Below are 23,491 nucleotides of genomic sequence, written 5' to 3' on the forward strand. Positions count from 1 at the left end.
TACCTTGTCACCTTGTCAATGTCCGTCCAGCTGGGCCACATCCCCATGATCTCGATGCTGACACCTCGCTCTCTCGTCCTCGTCTAGGTTTGCCGTCAAGAGCCGCTATCAAACCTACCGGACGGGCATTGTCCAAGAAGCTTGTCCCCCACGACCCGTTGTCCCGCGTGCGTCATCGTCATCACAACGCCAAACCTTGCCGCGCTGCCTAGACGACTTACACGCGAAAGCCGTCCAACGACGATCACGCAGCGGCGATCACCCAGAGGGCCGAGCCAGGTGTGAGAGCCAGGGCGTGAGAGCCGCAGGCAGCTCAAGGACCCTTAGCTCCTGACTGACACGAGGTTCAATATCCGCTTGGCGTCGTGGCCAGGGTGGGCTTCTGCCAGTCCGAGCCACCGGCACCGCCACACGCCCACAGCCGGGATAGGCAGCCAAAGAACCACAAGCTTAGTCAATATTGGCCAAGGAGCAGGATGGGAAAGACCAGACGAAAGAAGAATGTAGCCGGGATGGAAGGGTCTAGATATGCTAGTTGTCGTTCACAACCCAGGCGGGTCCCTTTGTCCAGAGGTGACCAGTACCTACCTTAATATCTTGCCCACAGGCGTAAGCGAGCCAGGGGAGAAGGAAAAGAAAGAAAAAAAAGGCTGAGAGCAGTTTAAGGGCAGGTTAATTGAACACCGCTAACCCCAAAGCTGTCTTGCTTTGGCAGTTTCTCTTCTCTCTAGCGGTGATCTGCAAGGATGAGAGACCGGAAGGGTCCATGGTACGCGCGTCCCGGTCGACGCTTCTCTGGGCCCCTCTCCCTCCACACAAACGACGAAGGACCGGGTCAGACCACGCAAGCAGCCCTGGCGACCGGTGTAGCACTAGCTACACTAGAGGGGGAGAGAAACAGAGCAGTAGATCGACGACGGTGGAAAATTCTGCCGTCCCTCCCAGGTACGTGGGAAGACATCGGTAAGATGCCTTGGGATGACTGGCCTTGGCTGGGGATGTTGGCAGCGTTGGACCAACGAAGCGCGGCAGCCGTGTAATGACGAAGAGGATAGGTCCGCCGGGAACTTGGGGGCGGGGCAAATTCGGGGCGGCGGTGAGAGGGATATTGAACAAGTAATGGAGTAAAGTAGAAAGTCATTAAAATTAAGAAAAAGCCGCGAGGTGTTTGTCAGTTGACATTGGAATCGTGATCACCCGGTTTCACAGATGAAGGAAGGGGCGAAATGGGGGCCAAGAGGACGTTGGAATACGCAGCCCGGGGCGAAGTCCGATATGATTGACGTTCTGAGGTCCCGGATAGGCGAGACATCTCTCTAGGACACGAGTCGATGTCTTGGCACTTGCGACGAGACATGATGGGTGAGCAGGGAGGGACTCGCCCTCTGATCTAGCAACTCGCGTAGTTCGGAATCCGGCTGAGTCGAACTGCTAAGATGCGACCAGCTCCGGGATGAATCGGGCTATGCCGCCTTTGGGCCAGGTACACTGCAAAGCTTGCACGCCCTCCGGGCCTTGGGGGGCCACAATAGGATGTCGACATCGCTGGATGCCGTTCGTCCCATCGACGGGGTGTCTTGGTCAAGCAGGCCAGCAACACCAAGAGCCTTCCGGCCGGCGAACCGAACCACTTCGCCGTTTTGTTTCCATGATGCCAGCCATGCACCTCTGAGCCGAGGCATTCCATACGCACTTGTGCCTCGAGCAAACCACAATTCGAATCAACGGAGAATGTGAACAATGTCCAAACTATGAAGTCGGGGGGTAGGATGCGTGCAATTGGCCAGCGACAATGCAGGCCCCCTTGGCAGCCATGCCGAAATCCGACGTGGATTGAGGAATGCGAGGTTTCTGGGCCGCAGGAAGCTTGGGCACCCGTACGGCGAGCCCCTTGCTCGAGGGTCTGTACAATGGTATCTTTCTGCTCTCTCATTTGTGAACAGTGCAAAATGGGGAAATAGAAGAGTCGGTCGTCTGCAATTCCGTGGCAGTTCGAGACGAGAAGGAGTCCAGTCTGATGTGGGGTGGCGACCGGTTTGGAAACAACACGCAAGCCACCATTGGAGAGCCGACGTGAGACATGGTGGATGACGCGTCACTGAGCCGCTAAGGCGCACGCCCGGGGCGTCGGCGCATCGACCGCGCACCCTGAGCTATCCGCCAAAAGCCATCGTAGTCGTCGATCAAATCTCCTGTTCCAGACTCTGGGGAGTCGTATCTGGGCGACGGGTCCCCTAAAAGACGATGTGCGATTTGGAATCGTCGTCACGCTGTTCGCAACAGATATCCTTGCTGTCGTTCGTGATGGTATTAAACATGTACCCTCTTGAACGCCAAGAGCTGGCGTTTGGTTGAGCCGATTGACCACGACGACAACGACGACGACGCAGAGCGGATACAGCGTAGGGACGACCTTTGGGCTTCAGCTCCCGCATACCGCCCGCTGACTCGTCATCAAGCTGCCTGAGGATCACTTTCCTCACGAAAGTGTTGTCTGGGAAAGACGAGCCTACTTGGTTCGTCTCATCAAAGTCATTCAAGCCATCTAGCGTGTACGAGTCGAGAAAACGAGGACGTTGGCACTCGGCGAGGTCAGTGGGCAAATTGGCTTTGCGAGAACGATTGACGAGCCCACTCGTTGACGCAAGCTCATGTAACAGAGGGCGAGGAATTGACGTGGGATCAGACTTGGATCGGGCGAGCATCACTTGGGAAGGGAGAACTTATCATTGATAGTTCAGGGCGGCCCCCAGAAGATTTCGGGAAGACCTGGGCCGCCGTGGAAGCTCCAGGTAAGAGAGCGTTTAAATGAGGGTTGTCCCGAAGATGGGCATCAGCTATGCAGCATCGGGGGCCCGCGAATGAGGCTATTGCCGTTCAGTGGTTTCTATTGAGCATCGTCCTGCTGGGTGAGGAACGGTCGCACGAGTCGGGTCTGTGAGAACAGCAGCAGGATGCGGGGATCAAGAGAAACGTGGCCAGCTAAATTGGATATTCATAGCTAGGGGACCAGGGCCGGGAGGGGAAAACGAGGCTGAGTGGAAAGGCGAATGAGGCAGAACCTTGAGTCCGGGGTGTTTTCCTCGATGGCCAGGAGTACCTGAATACGATGAGCGTGTGCCTGACTGAAGTAGATTGCGAATGGGCTTCAAGCCCCTGCGACGCTTTCGCCGATGGGAGCGGAGGCCAATAAGAGACGGCATGAGAAAACAGAGTGTGAAATAGAGGTTGTCGCACTACGCCGAACCTTTTCCCCCCTGGTTTTACTGGAATTGAGTCGTCGTCCACCTCGTCGTCGTCCACCTCGTCGTCGTCGTCGTCGTCTGGGAGGGGCCAGCTGTTTCCCGAGCGGCACACTAGCCACCCACGAGATTCACGCTCCAGGACAGGAGGCCGGGACCAGGCAGGTAAGGCCCAGCAGGAACAACCCGGGTCGCCAGGAACTGGAGACAAAGTTTTAGGGGTCCAGAAGGCCGACAGAGACGCGAAAGAGGCGAGTCGAGGCGAGGCGAAGTGGTGTGCTGGCCTCCAGCGATGAGCCAGTAAAAGACAACCGTCGCGGAGCGATACTGGAGCAAACTCCTCTTACTACGGGTAATGGGAACCGTTACCGTTGATGCAGCGAATCTGAAGGGGCGCGTTGGTTTTATGTTCGCAGTGGTCTCACATGGCGAGTGCCTCGTGGGGTGGACGAGATGCGGTGCTGTTAGCCAGCGCCCCTTTGGCAAACCATTGACAAAGCAATGTCCGCAACGTACGTTTGCTGTGGCCAAAGCCGACGCGAGTCGTTCAACCTTTCGGCTTTGCAGATGCATGTGGGAGACTTGAGCAGCGGGCAACGAAGGGGCAATGATGTGCAGCGGCGAAGACGACGGGCTGAAGGATGGGAGAGATTGGAGACGCAGGATGCTGGATTGGGACGCAGGACCGAGGGGCCGCCAGCGCAAAGTGGAAAATGGCAGCGGCCCATTAGCGGTGCGCATCGCATCGCAAATCGCACGTCGCCTGTCCAGTGTCGCCTTCGCAAAAAGTTGGTCGTCTCGACTTTCGGCACTCGGCGACGGTGCCGTTTGACTGTCACCTGTTCCCGGAGCTTCGGTGCTCGGCCGCGAGCTTCCTCTGCTTCGTCGCTGGGGAATGCAGCTTCTGACGGGAGCCTTACGACGCCATGCCTCGGACACTGGGAGGGTGAGATGAAGCGGACGGAGCAAACAACCGACAACTGCCCAGTGCACAGCGTTTGGGGGGAGGCTCGTTGGAGACGCTCGTCGTAAGCGTCCACGGCCGGCAGCCGCCTGGTGCCGGAGCAGCGCTCTTCCGTGGGCCACTTCCCTCCCCAAGGTTCTGGCTCCAGTTACAGACGGCGGAGAGGGTCGAGTCTGTCTTGTCTCAGAGTGCCTGGGAAAGATGCCTCGAAGGGGAACAGAGCGGCGCCGTGCGTGCTGCGGTGTGGTGCTGAGGGTGAGGCTTTGTGAGGCAGCTGAGCCACAGGTGCGGGATGGGGACAGCCAATCCGCGGGCGCGCAGCCGCCGACGGAGGCGCAAAAGTCTTGGCTCGCAGCCCAGATAGGCCTGGGGCAGGCGCTGCAAATAGACCTCAGCCACGCCTCGTCATCACGCTTCGGGGCTGCCAGACTCGGACGCCTGTCACACTGCGCAAAAGTGTGTAAAAGTGTGTGTGTGTGTGTGAGGAAGGAAGGAGTGTGACTTGACTAAGGTTAGAGGAAGGGGGGTGGGGATCTGGCTCTGGCCAGTGACAGCGGCTTTAATTAGGTACGTGGGGAAAGTACCGGTACCTGCCTTCTTCCCAGACCGCAACCTACCCTATGTAGTCCTCCTGACTGGATCTTCCCACCAGCGCCGTGTAGTTGGCTCGTCTTGCCTGTCTCGATTGTCGTCCGTTGTCGTGTGCATCTGTTGCTGTGTTTGTATGTAGGTGATGGCATTCGCAAATGGCCATACCACTACCCATACCCAAACGTCCATTGTTCGATGGATGGGTCTTCTCGCAATGTTTGCTGTGGGAATCGCCCACAACCCGACAGAACGTGTCGTCAGTGCCAAGAAAAGGGAAACATTGCCATCGTCGTCGCAGCCTGCCAGCCTCGTCTGGATTCGCAACTGAGTTACGAGCCCAAACTATCACGACCAACACTAAACAGCAACGCAATTTCCTTGTCTCCAGAGTGCCGTCGGGGATGATGCGTGCTGGCCTACACAGTCTCCGCCCTCATTGCCCGTCGGCCGTCGTCACCGGCAGGATTGCGTCGCCGCTGCCTGGCATTCTCCGGTCGGTCTCTGCCAAGGCTTGCGTTGCTCTGTGGGCAGAGCAAATCGAGATGGACCGTAAGCTCACGATCTGACCCTCTGGAGCAGCCCAAGAAAGGCTAGGCGCCGGTCTGGTATGTGGGAGACGGACGGGAGCGCTATCGATAAGCTTGTCCAGCTCTGGGACCGGGAGGAGCCCAAGCAGTACTGTAATCACGGGTACGTAGGCCCGGCTTACTACCTGCTCAACTGCCACACACGCAGAGTACGATGCACTGCAGCAGAGAGAGGCGGTCGTCACTAGAGCTATGCCTACCTTGTGTGCGTCCTCTGCTGGGGATTCGTACCTACTGCTCTGAAGGATTGAACGAGCGAGTCGACGAGGAGTGGGCGAGCGAATGAGTAATTGGGCGAGAAGAGGTTGAAGGGCGGTACGTACCAGTAGACGTCGTAAGGGTACTTGGGTACAAGGACGGAGGTACTGTACATTGGCCGGGCCCTTCCTTCCTGCCCTTCCCTGTCCTGTCCCGTACTCTTGCCCGCTGGAAGGAGAGGGGGGAAGAGCAGCAGCAGCAGCAGCAGCAGAAGCAGAACAGAGAAAGAGCGTCGGAGTCGTGGTGCGGTGGTACGTGCCGGGGCGGATTGAGCGGGACCCACCCTGGAGCGATCTGGCCCCTGCCATTGGCCCGAGTTGCGCAGCTTACGCGTAAACCGACCATGAGGAGACCAGCCAGAGGAAGCAGCGTGCGTATGCGACCTTGCGCTTCCACTCTCACTCCTCCCGCCGTTCCTCGTCCACACCCACGCCCCCCCTTCCCTCCCTCCCCCCTTGCCATCGACCTTGACCCCTTCCACTTCCCTTGTCTCCAGTTCCAGTCAGTCACGGTTTTCCCACCTTACACCTTATTGCTGCTGCTGCCCTTACGCACTCTCTCCTCTACCTACGCCTCCGCCCACGAGAGAGGTACACGCACTTACGCTACCTGACGGATACTGCTGGCGTACGCTGCGTTGCGTTGCGTCCGCCTTCCCTTTCCTCTTTATTCAATTCCCCCTGGCGGCCCACTCCCCAAATCCAAATCGCACCCTCCTCTCCGCCCGCTACCAACCCTTTCAACACCCCCATCCCCCCCATCCCATCCCTTCCTTCTTGACAACGCACTTCGTTCGCCTGCCTGCGATTTCGACTCTTGATTTCTACCGACCGACAAGCCACCGGAATATCGCGAAGAATCACTATCCGTGAGCGGTTTCGATCGTAGTCACGTTGAGGAACACGACTCTCCCATGATCGACGCCTGAAAGACTCGGCCGATCGGAAGTCAAGAAACTCTGGGCTAGGACCTCGACAGCAGCAACGCCGAGCCACTACCACCACCACCATCAACACACGATCTGGCAAGAGGAGGTGTAGCAGCACCCGGACTCGGTGGACGAAACAACAAGAAAACACAGAAAATCCAGAGCAGCATTGATTGCGTCTTGAGTGGCAATCGACATTGCCCGACGACGTTACGAATCTTCTCTGACGACCACCGCGCTGACGACGACGAAGACGAATACCGTCGGTTACGACGACTACTCACGTTCACCCACAAAACCGACCGACCTCGCCGCCTTGATCTGATCACACTACGATTCAACTACTTGACGAACACTGGGAGAGTTCCGTCGAAGACTCTCCACCTGTCCCTCACTTCGACATCCTCGACATCCGCATTCACCTCACCACCGACGACAACGACGACGAAATGGATGGTCACGGCTACCCGCCGGGCCAAGGCCCGCCTAGCGGCGACGGAGAGTACGGCGAAGAGTGGGCTCGCGACTTGAGGGTAAAGTTCGAGTCTCTCCTCCGTGACAAGAGGATGACCGACCTGCGGGCATCCTCGCGCCAAAACAGCCCCCAGCCCAGAGAAAGTGCAAGCAGCACCAACCTCCGTGGCCTCGCATCACCCGGCCCCGGTCGCCCTTCAACGTCACACAGCTCAACACCCATGCCGCCAACACCGCCCGCCTACTCCCGTCACCTTCCCAAGATCCCCACCCCTCCCGCGCCCAACGACCGCGACTCACAAAAGTTTCGCAACCTCATGATCAGCCTTTCTCTCACCCCGACCAAGTACGAGAACCCCGGTTTGCTGGACGAGGCCCTGCAGTGCATACCGCTCGACCGGATATACGGCGAGGCCGAGGAGGAGTGTCAAGTGATGCAGGCTGAGGCCGAGAGCATGGGAGACGGACGCAAGACCACTTGGGGTTACCAAGACTGTGTTATCCGCGCACTATTGAGGTGAGTTCGCTTTTCCGTTTAGAGTTCCTTGCCTTTGATGGAACGAGTCCTAACGACGATGCCCAGATGGTTCAAGCGATCCTTCTTCACCTGGGTCAACAACCCTCCATGCCCCGTCTGCCTTTCACCCACCATCGCTCAAGGCATGACGCCTCCAACACCCGACGAGAGTGCTTGCGGCGCACTTCGAGTCGAGCTCTACCGCTGCTCAGCCGGCGACTGCGGCGCTTACGAACGATTTCCGCGATACGGCGACGTGTGGCGACTCCTTCACACCCGTCGAGGACGTGTTGGCGAATGGGCGAATTGCTTCAGCATGCTTTGCCGTGCTGTCGGGGGCAGAGTTCGCTGGGTGTGGAATGCCGAGGATCACGTCTGGACCGAAGTCTACTCAGAACATCAAAAGCGCTGGGTTCACGTCGACGCTTGCGAGGAGGCATGGGACAACCCTCGCCTCTACACTGAGGGTTGGGGCAAGAAGATGTCGTACTGCATCGCCTTCTCCATCGATGGCGCCACCGATGTTACCCGACGCTACGTACGCAAGAGCGAGTTCACTGCGGAGCGCAATCGGTGTCCCGAGGAAGTCCTGCTATATATCCTAAACGAGATCAGGGGTATCCGACGCAGCAACATGAACAAGGACGAAAAGTTCAGGCTCGAGAAGGAGGACAGCCGCGAGGACCGCGAGCTCCGTGGATACGTCATCAACTCGATTGCCCAGGCCGTCACCGATCTCGTCCCTGGCATGCCTAGCCCGTCTAGCAGCGCGCCTATCGCTCAGGCTCCGCCCAGGAGACGTGATGATACCAAGTTGCCTGCTGAGCAACCTGGTCGCCAGACGGGCTCTGCCGAGTACCTTGCCGCGCAAGCCAACGCGAGGCATCATCAGTTCCCCCCTCACGACCCGAGCCGTCGCCGCGACCTGCCTTGAAGTGAGAGCGGTGTGCTCGCGATCACTTTCTGAACTAGTCGGGCGGCCGATACGCCCCATCCTCCCGCCGACCTGAGGCCATTTCTTCCGCGGCTTGGCAATATCTGCTACGTTTTTCAAGATACCCAGTGGATGCCAGGACCCTCACCTCTCCGGCCTCGAGGTCGTCTCCGTTCACTTGCCACGGTGCAACGGCTTTTTTTTTTGCACACTGGTGCAGTACCAACCAAGGCAATGATAATATTTTCTATGTCTAATCTACCTAAATTCGATACATCGAAAAAAAAACAAAATCGGCATCATAGACCGGCGCTGCGTCCCTACATATCCACCCAACCACCCTTCTGCCGAACCCACACTGCTACTTTCACTCTTGATACCCCTTGGGTCACTCAGGTTCGATGTACGGACTGTATCTACCACCACCTCCATTTTTTTCTCTTCCATTTCTTTTGTTCCAAAATTTCGCGTTGGATATTCGCTGAATGCCGGCGGTACAAGGCGCAACCATGGGGAAGGCAGGGCTTGCCTGGTCACTTTTATACACAACTCGCCCCGTGTATCACACGAGGGCGGACAGGATGAGGGCAGCTGGCGATCGGGTTTGAAGCCGAGGACAGACATGGCTCATCCACGCGCCGAGCTCCTCTTGGAGGGGAGGCGTTCCAGGAGCTTTACATGTATGCTGGATTGTGTTGCATCTTCGTCTTTTTTACTTTTATTTCTGCATGAGCGACGAAAGGCACCAGATGGGCTTTGTATCTGGCTGAATGGAGTTGACGATTAAGAGGTGTTTATTTTGAACAAAATTCATTCCTCGTGTGCCTCCGAGGGGAGGACAGAGAAGGAGTACTTCGGACTGCGAGCTTGAGAAGCCACGTCCGCGCCGGATTAGAAGCAATTCCATCCCCACGTTTGAACTGTTACACTTGACTCTACGCATGCACCGTGATGATATGACTTACTGTGGACGTATGCACTTGCCTCAATGTCGGTGAGCGACGATGACGATGAAGGCACATCAAAGTGGGTAACCCGGCGTAGTCAGCGGCGGTCCCGCGGGCAGAGACGCCGGGTTGACTTGGCCAGGCAAGACGAACCGAAACGGTGGTTTGTTTCTCCATTTTTCGTCTCATCTTTTTGGTTCAACGCGGCCCCCTCCCCCCTCCCCGGTTTTACGCCTAGTGTCCTGTTCCGTGAAGGTGGCCTGTCGTTGATCCGCATGGCTGGCTGCTGGTTGAACTGGGATTTCATGCTTTTTCATGGCTTTCTATTCTTGATCCTCACCTATTCATGTGGTGCCAAAACAAGATGCCTTGCCACTTTGTCCTATCGGTGTACTCATTGACCATCCTGTTTCAGAGGCTTGGCTGATGTGAGTGAATGGGGCCTGGCTGCGTTGACGACAAGGCCTGAAGAACAAGGGATTGGGCCTTGGCAGGGCGACGACGACGGGTGCGGCGCGAGCGGGCGGACAGGTGAAGTAGATAGGTACGCAGGCAGGCGGGCGGGACATGTCGTAGGAGGTGGGGGGAGCGACACACTGGGGGCGCCAAGGATTTGGGAATGTCTCCAGCCCAAAACGACATTTTGGAAGTTTTCCAAGGTTTTGCTTGACATTAGGGCCAAGGGTTCGTTACGGGCTGGGCTGGCAAGGCTGAGAACAGAACGGGACGTGGATCACCATTGGATTTCAATAGGGGGGGGGGTTCGATCGGACGAGAGAGCTGTGACATCTCTTCGGGGCTGATGCCGCGGGCAGCGGTGGACTGTTGCGTGTGGGCGGGTGCGCAAGTGGGAGTGCAAGCAAGAGTGAGAGAGAGAGGTGAAGTCGACAAAGACTGATGGATGTTCGGCGCCGGGTTGGCGCCTTGGCGTTCCGGCAGTGCAACTGCACGGAGGTGGGGACTTTGGACGAGGCCGGGACGTGAGTGGTGAGGCGACGGTCGATTGACATTACTCTGGGTGCGGTTTTTCCATGTCCTGCAGGCCCCGGACGTACGTAAGCTGGCCCTTTGGGCGTGCCAGATTTCCTCAAGGAGGGGACGATGGGGTGGGGGGTGGGCGCCCGAGGTTACATGCACGAAGGGCTGGAGGGAAGGTTTGATGTTGAAATTGGGGACCGTTACAGCAGGCGATGGCATTCACCGCGTGTAGCACGTGTAGGATGAAAGGGGGCCGAGAAAGAAACGCCCTTGCTTGATGTTGAAATTGTTCCACGGCGTTGTTCGGCGCAGTTTTGGACAGTCCGGTCACGGGAAAACCAAGGGACGCAAAAAGAGCAATTGGCCGGGTGAACATGGACCGCTGCGTGGGCCGTGTGTGGGCTGGGCCTACTACATACTATACCGAGGTGGTGATCCTGGGAGGAATATGTGCCGCCAAGGGTCAGGTTCAAGGAGTTTTGGTTGGCCGATTGCCGATGGGATGGTCCTCACTGGGGAAGAAGACGACAAGATGCCCGCTACGGGAGGGAATGCAATTTGCTTCCGCGGAATAGTGAGAGAGGAAAAGCGAGCGAGCTCTTTATTGCTGATGCTGGCGGTGTTTGGTGGTGACGAGGATCTGGATCGGGATGTGGGGGGTTGAAAGAGAGAGGGAATACGTCAGGTTTGGTAGTGGAGCTTCCCATCCTGGGCGGCGGCTAGGTAAGCTGGAAATAAGGCTTGCGTGTGTGTTCGGCCGGTTCTCGTCTCGATGCTAGTGCCCATGCCTCTTTCTCGATCGGTAGAGGAGTACCGGGCCGACCAGTCGTCGAAAATAAGATGAAGGGTAGGGGGGGCTCGCACCAATGGGTTGTGGATCCGTTGCGCGTTGGGCGCCGCGGGCCTTGCAAGGCTTTGCAAAGATGCAGTAAGGGTAGCGCAGGCAGGCGTTGTGTGGTATAGACGAGCGATGCTGCGACAGCACAGACGTATAGGAGCTGATGGATCGATGGGGGCTGGTTGGGTGGATGGTGATTGGTAGTGTGTGAATACGAAGTGCGAAGGGCGCGGTGCGAGGGCTGCGGATTCGGCATCGTGCAGTTGGGTGAAGCTGCGCGGCTGGTCCTGAGACTGGAGTCAGATTACGGGGTGGACAAGGCCGGAGTGGCCGCTTCTGAGGTATATTGGATTATATTGAGGCTCTTGTCGATAGGCGAGCCTGGACAAGCTTTTCCGGCGGAGTTGGCTCAGGGTTAGGGATTGTCGACGACGACGCTGTTTACGCTCTGCTCTCTGAGTCTTGTTCAGATGATGCCTGTAGATCCAGGGCTGATGAAGTTGACGGGGGAGAGTTCGATCTGAAAACGACGACGTGGTTGTTAGGGTTGGGACTACTCTGATCGTAGGGAGAACGTCCTGGGAGTTGCCTCGTAGTTTTCAATAAGTTAACAGCGCTTGGTTGAAGACACAATGGACAGTCGATATGTGAACCCCCTTTGCCTTCTTTCTTGAATTTTTATTCTTCTTCTAGCTTGAAGATCAAGGTAGGTGTAGACTGCCAGTGGCAAAGATTCTGCAATGCGTGAGTTTCCATGCTTCCAAAACAGTTGCCATTGTTTGTATAAAACAAATTAAAACAGAAATAAAAGATATAAGAGAAGAACTAGCGCGGTGATTGTTATCTTGTTAGAAATATTCAAGATATCATTATAACAGTCACAGGATAATTCCACTGGGCCAGATACGCCTAGGCAAGTTCAGAACTCCTGCCTAGATAAGCAATATTAACAGCAGCGCTTACAAGTGTGCAAGCACTGGCAGACCCTTTGGGCTGGTGGCTCAACGGGATATTGTCAGGCGCCGTCACTGTAAGCCCGCCTGCTACAATAACCAACATATTCCAGGCCATTTCTAACCTCGGGGGACATAAAAGGATAAATGCTAAGGAAAGTATGTTGGATTTAGATTTTTCAGAATCGTAGCACACCTTGTTGACATTAACCAAAAATACTACTTGTCTATCTTTACAGAAAAAAACAAAAAAAAACAGAATAAAAGTCAGCAAAACTAGCAAGTTTGACATGTCACAGATAGTTGGATGTCTTGTACATATGACCGGTAACATGCTGCTAGCAGATGGCAAAGTAGCATGTAGGTGATCAAACGTATCCAAGAATCACGACATACTTTCTGTAAAGGTAGCTTCGTGTTCAAATCATGTTGGTGATACCTAATTATGCTGCATCAAATTTGATTCGTTGGTTTTTCAGCTAACGTTCGATAGACCTTGCAAAGCCATCTTTGGATTGACATGATCCAACAAGGCAGAATGTTACCTCAAGACAGAACAGATGGTCAAACCCGCCTAGTACAAGGGACTCTCCCGTTGAGAACCGTAAACCTATAAGAGCCCGGACCAATCGGTCTCAACATTTATTTTTCGCCGAAGGTGACCGGACGAAAAACAGGGTAGCAAGACGTCCAGGTCTGCTCATGTTACACAGACAGCTGACAACCTTCTACACACCACAATGATTCAAAGACGTGGTGATTGTGAAAGTACAATCAAAGACATATATATACATTTCTTCACTTACGGGCTTCAACACTTCCGAAAACGCCGAGTCCGCTGACAAATATGTCGAACCCGGGGACTTAACGGTTGTGGTTCGGGTAGATAAGCAGGCACAGCCAATTGGAGCTATCCCAATCCCAAAGACATGCCAAAATTGTCAGAGATCAAGTCCAAAATGCGGTTCTGGTCCACACTCCAAACCCGTTTTCGCGCTTCGCATGATCGTCAACCAGTCTAATTTCTTCGTCGCGGCGGATACGAAAGTGCGTGAAGTCGGGGTAAAGCATGGGGTAGTGGGGCTCCGGCACACCCGGTGGGGAGAACTCTCTCTCCGCGCGGGTCAGCCGCGTCTGCTTTGTTGTATACGGCATTCCGTTGCATCGTCTCATCGTGGTACAATGGAAGAGAGCCAAGTTTAAATATCCTTCTCTCCACATCATCGCAAAAAAAAAAAAAAGGGTTTGTCCTGTCCTATCTCAGATGCCAAAAGCTGCCCAAGCGCGCCGCCGTCAACTTAACTCCCCCTCCTCGCTTTATCACTTGTCGCGCAGGCTGTTTCCTGCAGGAACCAGCGTGACACGCCGCGCCCGCATACCAAGTCCGCGCACCGCCGCACTATCTCAGATCGCACAATGGCCGGCCATTTCCGCGGCTCGCTCGCAGACCCGCCCGCGAAATCGTTTCCGGACCGGCCCCAGTTCTCGGGCTTCATGAAGCCATGCCGCTTCGAAGGTGAGGTTCGGAACCTGGAGATCGTCGGCTCCGTCCCCGCCGAGCTGGACGGCACTTTTTACCGGGTGATGCCGGACCCCCAATTTCCGCCATTCATCAAAGACGACCCCGTACGTTTGCATTCTTTGATCGCGTCGAGCCCATCTAATCCCCATCGATTGAAGCGCTGTTTGACGACGTAGCTGACCCGACGCTGGCGCGTAGTGGTTCAACGGCGATGGAAATGTGTCGGCATTTCGCTTCCACGACGGGAACGTCGATTTCCAGCAGAAGTTCGTGCGCACGGAAAAGTTTGTCAGAGAAAGAGAGGCAAACCGCGCCCTCGGAGGTCAGTGCCCATCGAATCACTCGCGCATCCCCTTCGACCATGACATCTTCTGACGTGACCCAGGCGCGTACCGCAACAAGTACACCGACTTGGTTGAGTTGAAGGTCCGCACCACGGCCAACACGAACATCACCTACTTCAACAAGTCCCTCCTCGCCATGAAGGAAGACGCCCCGCCGTACCTCATGGACCCCAACACCCTAGAGACCATTGGCCTCTGCGACTTTGACGGCCAGCTGCCAAGCTGCACCTTCACCGCGCACCCCAAAATGGACCCCTTCACGGGCGAGCTCGTGTCTTTCGGGTACGAGGCCAAAGGTGACGGGACGCCAGATGTCTGCTACTTTAGCATTGCCCCCGACGGCAAGTTCCTTCAGACGGTGTGGCTCGTGGCGCCGGTACTTGGGATGATTCATGATTTTGCTATAACCGAGAATTGGGTGTGTATCGTATTAGAGATACCTCGCTTGGCCTTTGCTAACCGCTCTCTCAGATCTTGTTCCCAATGATCCCTCTGGTTTGCGACCTTGAAAGGATGAAAGCCGGCGGCGAACACTGGCAATGGGATTCAAATGTGCCCTTTTATCTTGGTGTTTTGCCCAGACACGGAGCCAAAGGTAGCGATGTGAAAGTACGTCTATAACCTCTCCTGATCGCATCAAAAAACCAACTGACACCCCGTTTCCTAGTGGCTCCGCGCACCAAACGCCTTCCCTGGTCACACCGCAAATGCCTATGAGACCCCCTCGGGCAACATTGTCTACGACCTGTCCCTGGCCGACAAGAACGTCTTCTTCTGGTGGCCCGACGCTGAGGGCAACGCACCAGCCCCGCAAGATATCCACGCGCAATACGTGCGTTACGAGTTCGACCCCCGCGCCACCGACTCGCTCGATCTTCCAACGCCAACGACGATCCTCCACCACGATATGGAGTTCCCCGCATCGACGAGCGCATCCTCTCCAAGGCTCACCGGCACAGCTTCTTCGACATGATGGACCCGTCACTGGGTACCGACTTCGCGGCCATCATGCCAGTGGCCGGCGGCGGATATCCGTTGTATAATTCGCTGGGGCACCTGGACCATGTGGAGGGCAAGTTGGAGGTGTATTACCCCGGCCCGAGGTTCTTTGTCCAGGAGCCAGTCTTTGTACCGCGGTCTGAGGAGGCCGAAGAGGGTGATGGGTATTTGGTCGTGCTGGCGAATAACTATGCAACCATGTCTAGCGAGCTGCATGTCATCGACACGAAGAATTTTACGGAGGCGGTGGCTGTGATCAAGGTCCCCGTGAGGTTGAGGGCTGGGCTGCATGGGAACTGGGTTGACGGGAAGGAACTTCGATCATGATGTCCATATTGTTCGACAGGGATAAGTTCATATGCATTTAAAGTCACATCGCTATGCTATGCGGAGCCGGCAAGACGCGAGGGGCTGTATCACAGACCTCTTTCATACCGGCATCCAAGAGCTCGCGAGAATACAGCGAGAGAAAGACTCATAACAGCACTCCCAAACGACGAACAGTCTCTCTCACCTTTTTATCCGTCCTTGTGCATCGAGACTCTCCGCGGCCTAGACTGTGGTCCCAATAGGTCCGAAACGAATGTTGGACCATGCGACCTTACTATAGCATCATCAGTGTGCCATCCGAATATCCCACTGAACTGGCGTTGTTCTACTTACGAGTTGTTATTCGGTTCGATGGGCAAGGTAGGACCACCGGTATATCGTGGACAGTCTCCTCGCTCCGCCCCTGGAAACGAAGAATCCACAGGAAATACGGAATCGAGCCAAAGGTTTTTGGCCCAATACTATGTCAGAGTGCGTCAGCTTGTCTGCACTTGCAGTTATAGGCCCCCAGGAGCCATAAATGGGACGTCACTTACATCGTCGGAGATGGACATGGCGAGGACCATTGGACGCCGGAGCGCGTCGTTGTGGTGACCGTAGCCGCCCATCCGTGAGAAGTTGTTCGGTTCCCCAAAGGTGTACGCCAGAATATCGCAGTGCTCGGAGTTTATTCCGCTCTTGTTGGGAAAGTTCGGATAAGTCGGGTTGGGTGCATCGATCCTCTTCCCGTCCTGGATGAAGAACTGGGTAACTTGGTCCTCTTCGAATCGCGTGACGACGCTACAGACCTCAACCGTCAGTACAAGTCATGCAAAATCATGGTAAGAGAATAGAGGAGGGTAGGGTCTGTCCAACGTAATCTTCTTGTTCGTATCCACCGTCTTCCCCTTGCCGTAAAAGAATTTGTTCCCGAGTCTGTACGGGTTGTAGTCGCAGCCAGTTCTATCGCACAGCATGGGTCCCGCGTCGTTGACGTTGTTGCAGTCTGAGCCGCGACACACGTGGTAGTCGATCTTCATGCAGGGCTTCGAGATCATGGAGAAAGAATGAGCGTTGGAATTCCTTAATTGCATGATGTTAGCCTAGCAGTCCTGGACTGGGCCTAGCACGTTTGTACAATTCGTCTGTAACATGAAAGTCGGGCCTCTTACCAGACGTCGAACTCTGAGCAGCACGCGCCAAAGTTGCCCTCACCGCGTGTTCCATCTCTAGGTATCCAACCCTCGGCGTTGGCCTGCAGATAGACAGCTGGGTCAGCTGAAGAATGCCGCATTGTGGCTGGGTACACCGGTTACTCACCTTGCCTCCCACGAAGTGGTTGCTTTGAGGGCAGCTCGCGTCGCAATAACCAGTCCCGTACTTTGCCCCAGCCTCATTTGTAGGATACTTCGCCTTCCCACCATCAGGGTCCATGGCAACGAAGTATAGCGCACTGTTGATCGAGCACTCGACCGAAGAGAGCTCGACATCGAATGCGAATTCGTTTCCCATAAGTATAAAGGTCTGGTACCTCTCCGACCCCTCTTCCAGCAGAAACACACGTGAATTACGGGCGGTACCGAAGGGTCCGGGTGTATTCATCTGCTGAGACAGCCTACTCCCGTCAATGGTGATGCCAAAGGTCTCTTTCAGGCTCCCGGGATCCGTGCCCTCAATCTCGCAGCCTGCGGTACAAACATCGTTCGAGCTACAGTAGTCATGATCCCAGTTATTTCCGGTATAGCAGTTGAGGAAACTGCCAGCACGATGAGTCCAACGCCAATCGGCATCAATGACAACCTTGCTGTTAACTGTCTCGCAGGTGGCGGCTGCGGTGGTACCATTGCTGCATTTCTTCCAGGACAGGTTTGGATGGACTTGTCGTATTGTGTTGCCTGCCTTTTGCGCTTCGACAAGAAGCGCAAGTAAGCCTGGAACGAGTAGACAGCGCATTTTCTTTGATATTCAGTATGTGGCTTCGAGTATGAGTTACAGCGCTTATTGATTGTGTGCATCTATCTTCGAGGACCGTGTCACATAGATGACTCTTATATGTCAATACTGATGGGAATTTTAAGCTTGATGGTTCACTCGCATCCGACCACGTGAGCTCCGTAGAATGATCAAAGGTGAAGATGGCTTGTTGAACAGCGCATACGTTGAACACCATGCAGCTTACAATATTGATCATGCGTCGGGGCAGTGATGGCCGTATAGCTAATAGTCCGGAGCGTATACCTCCTTCCGGACAATGTCATGAAAACCTCGCTTTTGGAAACATATTGTGGCTGGCTTGGCTGCTGACGTAGGATCCAGATGAAGCCGAGCATGCTATGTAGCTGGGCGTTTGTACCACAAGCCATGTGGATAATATATCCCAGGCTCTTAGCTTTTGACAGGTTATAATGCCCTCTGAATGTTAAGATATCCCGCCATGTTGACAGGACCCGAGGTACCTGTTCATGCAGCTCGGCATATTGGGTCTAGATTAAGACTCCTAGGCTTCATTAGGTAAGTACATGTAACACCATATGCAAGCTGATCGAAAAGGCAAACGGTTCAACGGCAACCAGCGGCCCTTTTTGACTCACTGCTTTATGCATTCACGGTTAAGTACCATGTTATCTTTCAGAAGTTGCGGTAGTTTACGATTTAACTGGTAATTCGATGTGAAGATCAACTGGCATTAAGCGCTTGGTAGCATTTGGTCAAGCTTTTCCATGATTTGTGGGAGTGTGGTTTTCCTCAACTGGGTTCATGCTGCATCGTAATGCGCAAAAAATAGCAGCAGGAGTGAGATTTTGTTCATTGAATCTTCCCGAGAGGAGTATACTGCCTTTCTAGTGACTTCAGGACTCACCGCAACTACACAAAGCACGATAGCCCTGTTGTATATATTACACGCCAGGAAGTTTAGTAACTATAAGTACAAAATTATTTTGTGCAGCTTTAGCCATCAAGAATTCGTCCTCTATTGACTTTATAGTAGGGCATCAAGCTTACTCACAGGTTCGGCATGCTTGAACCGAGTTGAGGTATTGTACAGGACATCTGGTTGTCAAAAGGAGGCTTGTTGAACCTTACAGATAAAACCCGAACCTATGCCTTCAATCTCGAAATTTTAATGCGTATAACTTGCCTGAACACCCAAACCTAGGCTTCCCGTGTCAGTTTGGGTGCAAGGTATCATCGGTGGTAGTCAATGTCAGGGAACATAAGCAGCAGCAACGGATGTCCGTATGCTTCATGGTTATTGTCATCGATAACAATCGTAATTTCTAGCTCAGGGGTATTCATAAACGATCAAAGACAGCCCGCTCGTGCGTCTCAACTAACTATTACAAAACACGAAGCAAACTGGTTTGTGGAAATCCTAGGGAGGGTGTCTCCGACCATGAACGTCCTGCTGTCATAGGGTATCCAAAACTCCGTAACCCGTGTCGTTATTGAGGGATGAGAGATGACAACTCCCGATCTAGAAATGGAACGAAAAAGAAAATTTTATCTCGATGCAAGCCCGATTCGGGCCGTTCGGTCGCTAGATCGGAATCAAGGTATGGGAAGTCGGTACAGCGCCATGTTGGTGATGAGTTGTGCCCATGCAGTGGAGCTCCTCGGAGAAGACCAAATGTCTGATCGTTTTAGAGAATCAGGAGAGAGGTCTCTCAAGCGCCCCCACAATACAAAGAGGTCGGTGACTCGATGGTGGTGCTGGACAGCACGATATCAGCCCAGCCATCAGCCCCTAGATGCTGATGTACACGGATTGGGCCCATAAGCAAAGGGGGCTGAGACCAAACCGAGGCACCGATAAATGTCGTAGCGCAATGGGGCAGCCTAACCCGCTCTTTTTCAGCGACAAAATCTGCGATGAGCTGACGTGTGGCGTTGGCGTTAGTCGCCCATCTGAACTTCGCCAGCCGCATCCGCCGCTCGTCCCAGTCTAACCATGTCGAGGGTCCCGGCTCGAGCACCCATGCTGAGACGGGATATCATCGGATGTCGCCCAATTCTTCAAGCAGAGCAGGCGCACTTTCACGTGTCTCCTTGCCGGTCCACGCCGATCTTCGCTACCGATGCCGGCAATTTGGGATCCTCGTCGCAGTTCGTGCCGTCCCAGATCTTTGTGCTGAATTGCTGGTCGGCCCACGGAGCTTGATATTCTGGTAGCGCCAACGACTTTTGGACGTTGTTGAAGCCCTTTGTGGAAGATTCGTCGTCGTAGTTCCTTCCCTCATCTACGTCGTCCAACGTGATCTGGCTGATCTGGCCGGGCTGGTTGACCTGGCTCGTCGTCGCTTGGTGACCCTTATTGTTGACCGTCTCTATTTCGACGACTACTTCTCTTGTCCTGTATATCGCCATCTTGGGCTGTCCGTCCTCGGTGGTTGTAGCCGCAGTGACCGAAGGCCTTCGACTGCTGGGGCCCGAGCTGACGGCCGCCACGTTGACACCTCTCAGGGCTGGGATTCTTGTATTCGTCACGTTGTGTTGGATCGAGTTTGTGTTTGTACCGTTGAGGGTGATATCGATGCCTCCGACTGGCCGCCCCCTCGCGTAGCTAGGTAATTGCAAGCTATATTCCGAAGGCTGGTAAGAATCTCGGTTGCTGTTGAAGTCTGGCACGGATAAAATGCCAAGGTCGCGTTTCCGTGCAACTTTTCCGATGAGCTCGGCCATCGACATCTCAATCTTCAGTTTGACCATGTAAGCTAGAGGGTGAAACTGCATGTATCTGCATTCGATGGATTAGCTAGTCCGATGAAGGGGCCTTGACTCCACTGCAAAGACGTCGCAGAACCAAGACGTTTCCATAGGATATTGCTTACACAAATGTGTTGTTGAGGCTCATCATGGCAATGATAAGTACGTCCATACTTAACGAGAACCCAATGATGAACATGTTGAACTGCGTCAGCCGTTTGTACTTGGTGAGGCCATGAGTAACCAGATTCTTCTGGACAATGCGGACGAAGTAGATGTTGAGCGCCCCATCGACAATGAGATAGATGACCTTTTCGCAGCGGTCCCACCATTCGTTGATCTCAATATAGCGTTCTGATATTTGCAGTCGAGCGGGGATCCAGATGGTGTAGACAGAGATGTTGACGGCGGTGATGAGCACGGCCACGCCAACCTTGAGCCACCAAGAGCGTTTGTGGTTGGTGAGTAAAATGGCGCAACGATTTATAATAATTTGAAGCAAGAATTGGACCTGCTTTAGTTAGGAAATCGGGCATTAGTGAAAAGATGCTGAGACTGCGAACCTGGAGAGCCCATGTCGTCACTTTTCAGGTTAGCAAACAGTGAGAGTGAGAATGGGGACCTGACGGTGAACATACATATACTAAAATAAAACGCAAAGCTGTGGTGTAACTGATTAGTATCAAGTGTCTTCGTGATCTTTAGTCTAGACTGCGCCGCAGTGCATCTTACCTCGGTGGTATAATGCCTTTGAGATGCAACCAACATATGACACTAAAGATGGAACACACGATAATCTCTAGCCAGATCATCCATATATAGGCATTTCGATAGATACGACCGCCCTGGCGCCTGTACATGGAAGTCGTCTGCTTGATCGCCGTCCATACTGTAAGCCAGCTGAACCCGAGTGTGAAGCCCCAGGCCAGCGATGCAATAATCATGTCATCCTCGGTGACCTCTTCGAGCTTGTAGTGCGGGGAGAGGAGGTTGACCATGATGAACCAGGTAGGACATGATAGCAGCAAGGCTGAAACATCCACAGTTTACTCCTCTTGATGCTTCATTGCCCAAAAAAAGGATTGTGAAATTAGCCAATGTTTAGATGATCTCGGGGACCAGAGTTGGGAGGAGAAAATGGAACGAAAAGCAACACTTACGAAAAGCATGGTTGACGGAGAGTAAACCCCCGACGTCATGCACATTCGAGAGAGAGAAAATCGTCGAGATGTTTAAGGTCTCGATCTGCCGTTCGGAGATAATAGGCTCTGTCGTGTTCGCATCCAGAAAAGGGTTGAGAGCGGACGAGCACGGAAGGGGCTGGGAGTTTTCCGAAGCGCAACGCTGGGACTTTTGAGGCAGGCTTGGGGGCTAGCAGTCAACACAGATTAGCTCTGCGTTTGGACCCAAAACGTCGCGTTTCACGAGCGAGTCATGGAACGGTGCATGTAGGTCGAACGGCGCGAATGGCGTTCGCCTCCCACCCAAGTTCATCGGACACCGATCTAGAACATTTGGGAAGAAGAACCCAGCCTTCTATCCCAGGAAACCCACTGTGCAGCCAAACGGCGCTTTTACCGTTCTGCAGAATTGCCCAGTCGGGTAAGGCGTTACACGTTAGAAGGAAACCCAGTAGCGCCGGCTCTTCCGGTGGGAGATGAAGCTCAGAAACATTGGCTGCTAGCGGCTTGTCGGCCCCTTTTAGGACGCGAAGCATGTGAGTGACACGCCATATCCTTAAGCCCTATCCTTACGCCATAGCCCTACGCCATTTCCATACGCCATTTTCTAATGGGTAACACTGATGAACAGTAAAGGTCTGTTGCACCGGAACTCCTCGCGAGTACTTGAGAACTTCTGCTGATACTTTTAATGAATTGCGAAAGCCTACCATTGAACAAAGCATTGAACAACATGGCGAAGGGGGAGGAGGGAGGATCGTCGGCTGGGAGCGGTGAGAAGATGAGCTATCGGGCCTAAGGCGTCCATCCCAGCAAGGTACCATTAGCCATGACTTGGCTGGCGGCACTAGTTTGACCAAGTTTCCCCTAAGAGACTTCGTGGCGTGAACAGAGAGATACGAGGTGAAGCTTGCGGGCAGAAGTCCATGGCTTGGCATCCCATTCCCGACGCAAATCTTGCGCTCGGGGACTTTTTCTGGCCCAGTCGGAAACGTACGTCGTCGAATAGAAAAACAAGAGGTTACTATCTCTCGCAGGATGGCCCATGCCGGTTCCTCTTGGGACTCCAGTCTGTAGCCAACAGAGTTCTGTAAGCATGTGGCACGTGCATCCAGGGTGACGAGACCTTTTGGACATTCCTGGCCAGTAGAACCACCCGATAACCACTTTTATCTCGAAAACAATGCTGAGTTTCCTGAAGCTTCGCTTGAAACCTTGAGCCCTTGTTGAGCGGGACTATTACCTCGGACTTAAAAAGCATATTGGACATTGCTGATATACGGCATCGAGATGCTGTTAGACTAGAAATCCCAAGAGATATAAATGTGGCACTTTGTTTCCTTAATCCGACGCTAACAGGTTGTTATTTTGTCGTATGTTCCGTTGCAATGACATGCGTAGGTAGGTGCGTGTGGGGATATGTCGTGCTTGTTTCGACTCTGGTCTGGGTCGAAACCTGTGGAACAACCCGTCCACATTGAACTTGAACATGCGAGGAACCTCTCTTCCGTATATTGAAGTTGTGTGGAGGCCAGCTAGTGGCTGCATTTCAGCCGTTCTTCGCCCTGCCCGTCGGCCACCAAAACGTCCTATCACAACATCTTGGACCCTGAAAAGCCGCGAAGGTTCACTGGATACCAGACTAGACTATGTCGGATGATAAATTGAAGGCTTATTCACTACACGATCCGTCGATGCAGCAGCTATAGAAACGCCCCTGTAATCAATATCCACCCAGAGGACGTCGGTCGAGTTTGGCATGCTGCAGGGATGCAGTGCAGCATTATATCGCTTGACGAAACGCGTCCTTAATATTGACCGTGTCTTTTGAAACTGTATGTTTGCATAAAGTACCAATTTTCCTGGCATCGGCATCCTGAGTCATCCTTTCAAGCTGACGAATGTCTTCAAAGCCCGAACACTCGAAGTGGTTGCTCACAGAGCCCTGATCCAGCCTCAAAGCTTTCAGGGGGCAGGCCCCGGGATTTCTCTCCGAACCGAGCCTGTGAGTGAAATCCTATACGAAATCCCCTGCAGACTAACGGAAAGCAGACCGTAAGAAAACCTTAGGGCACGAGCTGGTATTGATTCCTTTCAAAGTCTGGGTTTCATGACGCAGCAAGTTTTTTCCATCTCGGCTCTACATAGTACACAGTTCGCTTAGCTCAGGGCTCAACCGTCTGAAGGTGACAGCCTCCGGTCACTACGCCTAACTAACGGA

General features: G+C 54.0%; 5 protein-coding genes across 5 annotated transcripts; 2 read left to right on the forward strand and 3 right to left on the reverse strand.

The window, feature by feature from the left end:
* Positions 1-7,019: 7,019 nt before the first annotated feature.
* ColSpa_01790 (protein PNG1) lies at positions 7,020-8,495 on the forward strand (the record flags this gene model as incomplete). Its single annotated transcript, XM_049268002.1, has 2 exons — positions 7,020-7,561; positions 7,628-8,495. The coding sequence occupies 2 exons, from the start codon at positions 7,020-7,022 to the stop codon at positions 8,493-8,495; spliced, it is 1,410 nt and encodes a 469-aa protein (XP_049123959.1).
* Positions 8,496-13,159: 4,664 nt separating this feature from the next.
* Positions 13,160-13,366, reverse strand: ColSpa_01791 (uncharacterized protein; the record flags this gene model as incomplete). Its single annotated transcript, XM_049268003.1, has 1 exon — positions 13,160-13,366. The coding sequence occupies one exon, from the start codon at positions 13,364-13,366 to the stop codon at positions 13,160-13,162; it is 207 nt and encodes a 68-aa protein (XP_049123960.1).
* A 261-nt stretch (positions 13,367-13,627) lies between these two features.
* ColSpa_01792 (lignostilbene-alpha,beta-dioxygenase isozyme III) lies at positions 13,628-15,050 on the forward strand (the record flags this gene model as incomplete). The annotated part of the gene is made up of 5 exons (XM_049268004.1): positions 13,628-13,837; positions 13,932-14,055; positions 14,119-14,495; positions 14,549-14,686; positions 14,745-15,050. 5 exons carry the CDS (start codon positions 13,628-13,630, stop codon positions 15,048-15,050), a joined length of 1,155 nt encoding a protein of 384 aa, XP_049123961.1.
* Positions 15,051-15,628: 578 nt separating this feature from the next.
* Positions 15,629-17,338, reverse strand: ColSpa_01793 (exoglucanase 1; the record flags this gene model as incomplete). The annotated part of the gene is made up of 6 exons (XM_049268005.1): positions 15,629-15,680; positions 15,740-15,867; positions 15,943-16,186; positions 16,262-16,468; positions 16,558-16,640; positions 16,706-17,338. The coding sequence occupies 6 exons, from the start codon at positions 17,336-17,338 to the stop codon at positions 15,629-15,631; spliced, it is 1,347 nt and encodes a 448-aa protein (XP_049123962.1).
* Positions 17,339-19,420: 2,082 nt separating this feature from the next.
* ColSpa_01794 (uncharacterized protein) lies at positions 19,421-21,087 on the reverse strand (the record flags this gene model as incomplete). Its single annotated transcript, XM_049268006.1, has 3 exons — positions 19,421-20,120; positions 20,215-20,600; positions 20,881-21,087. The coding sequence occupies 3 exons, from the start codon at positions 21,085-21,087 to the stop codon at positions 19,421-19,423; spliced, it is 1,293 nt and encodes a 430-aa protein (XP_049123963.1).
* Positions 21,088-23,491: the final 2,404 nt, after the last annotated feature.

Source organism: Colletotrichum spaethianum (genome assembly GCF_022836535.1).
Source record: "Colletotrichum spaethianum MAFF 239500 DNA, contig03, whole genome shotgun sequence".
In the NCBI taxonomy this organism is placed as follows: Eukaryota; Fungi; Ascomycota; class Sordariomycetes; order Glomerellales; family Glomerellaceae; genus Colletotrichum; species Colletotrichum spaethianum.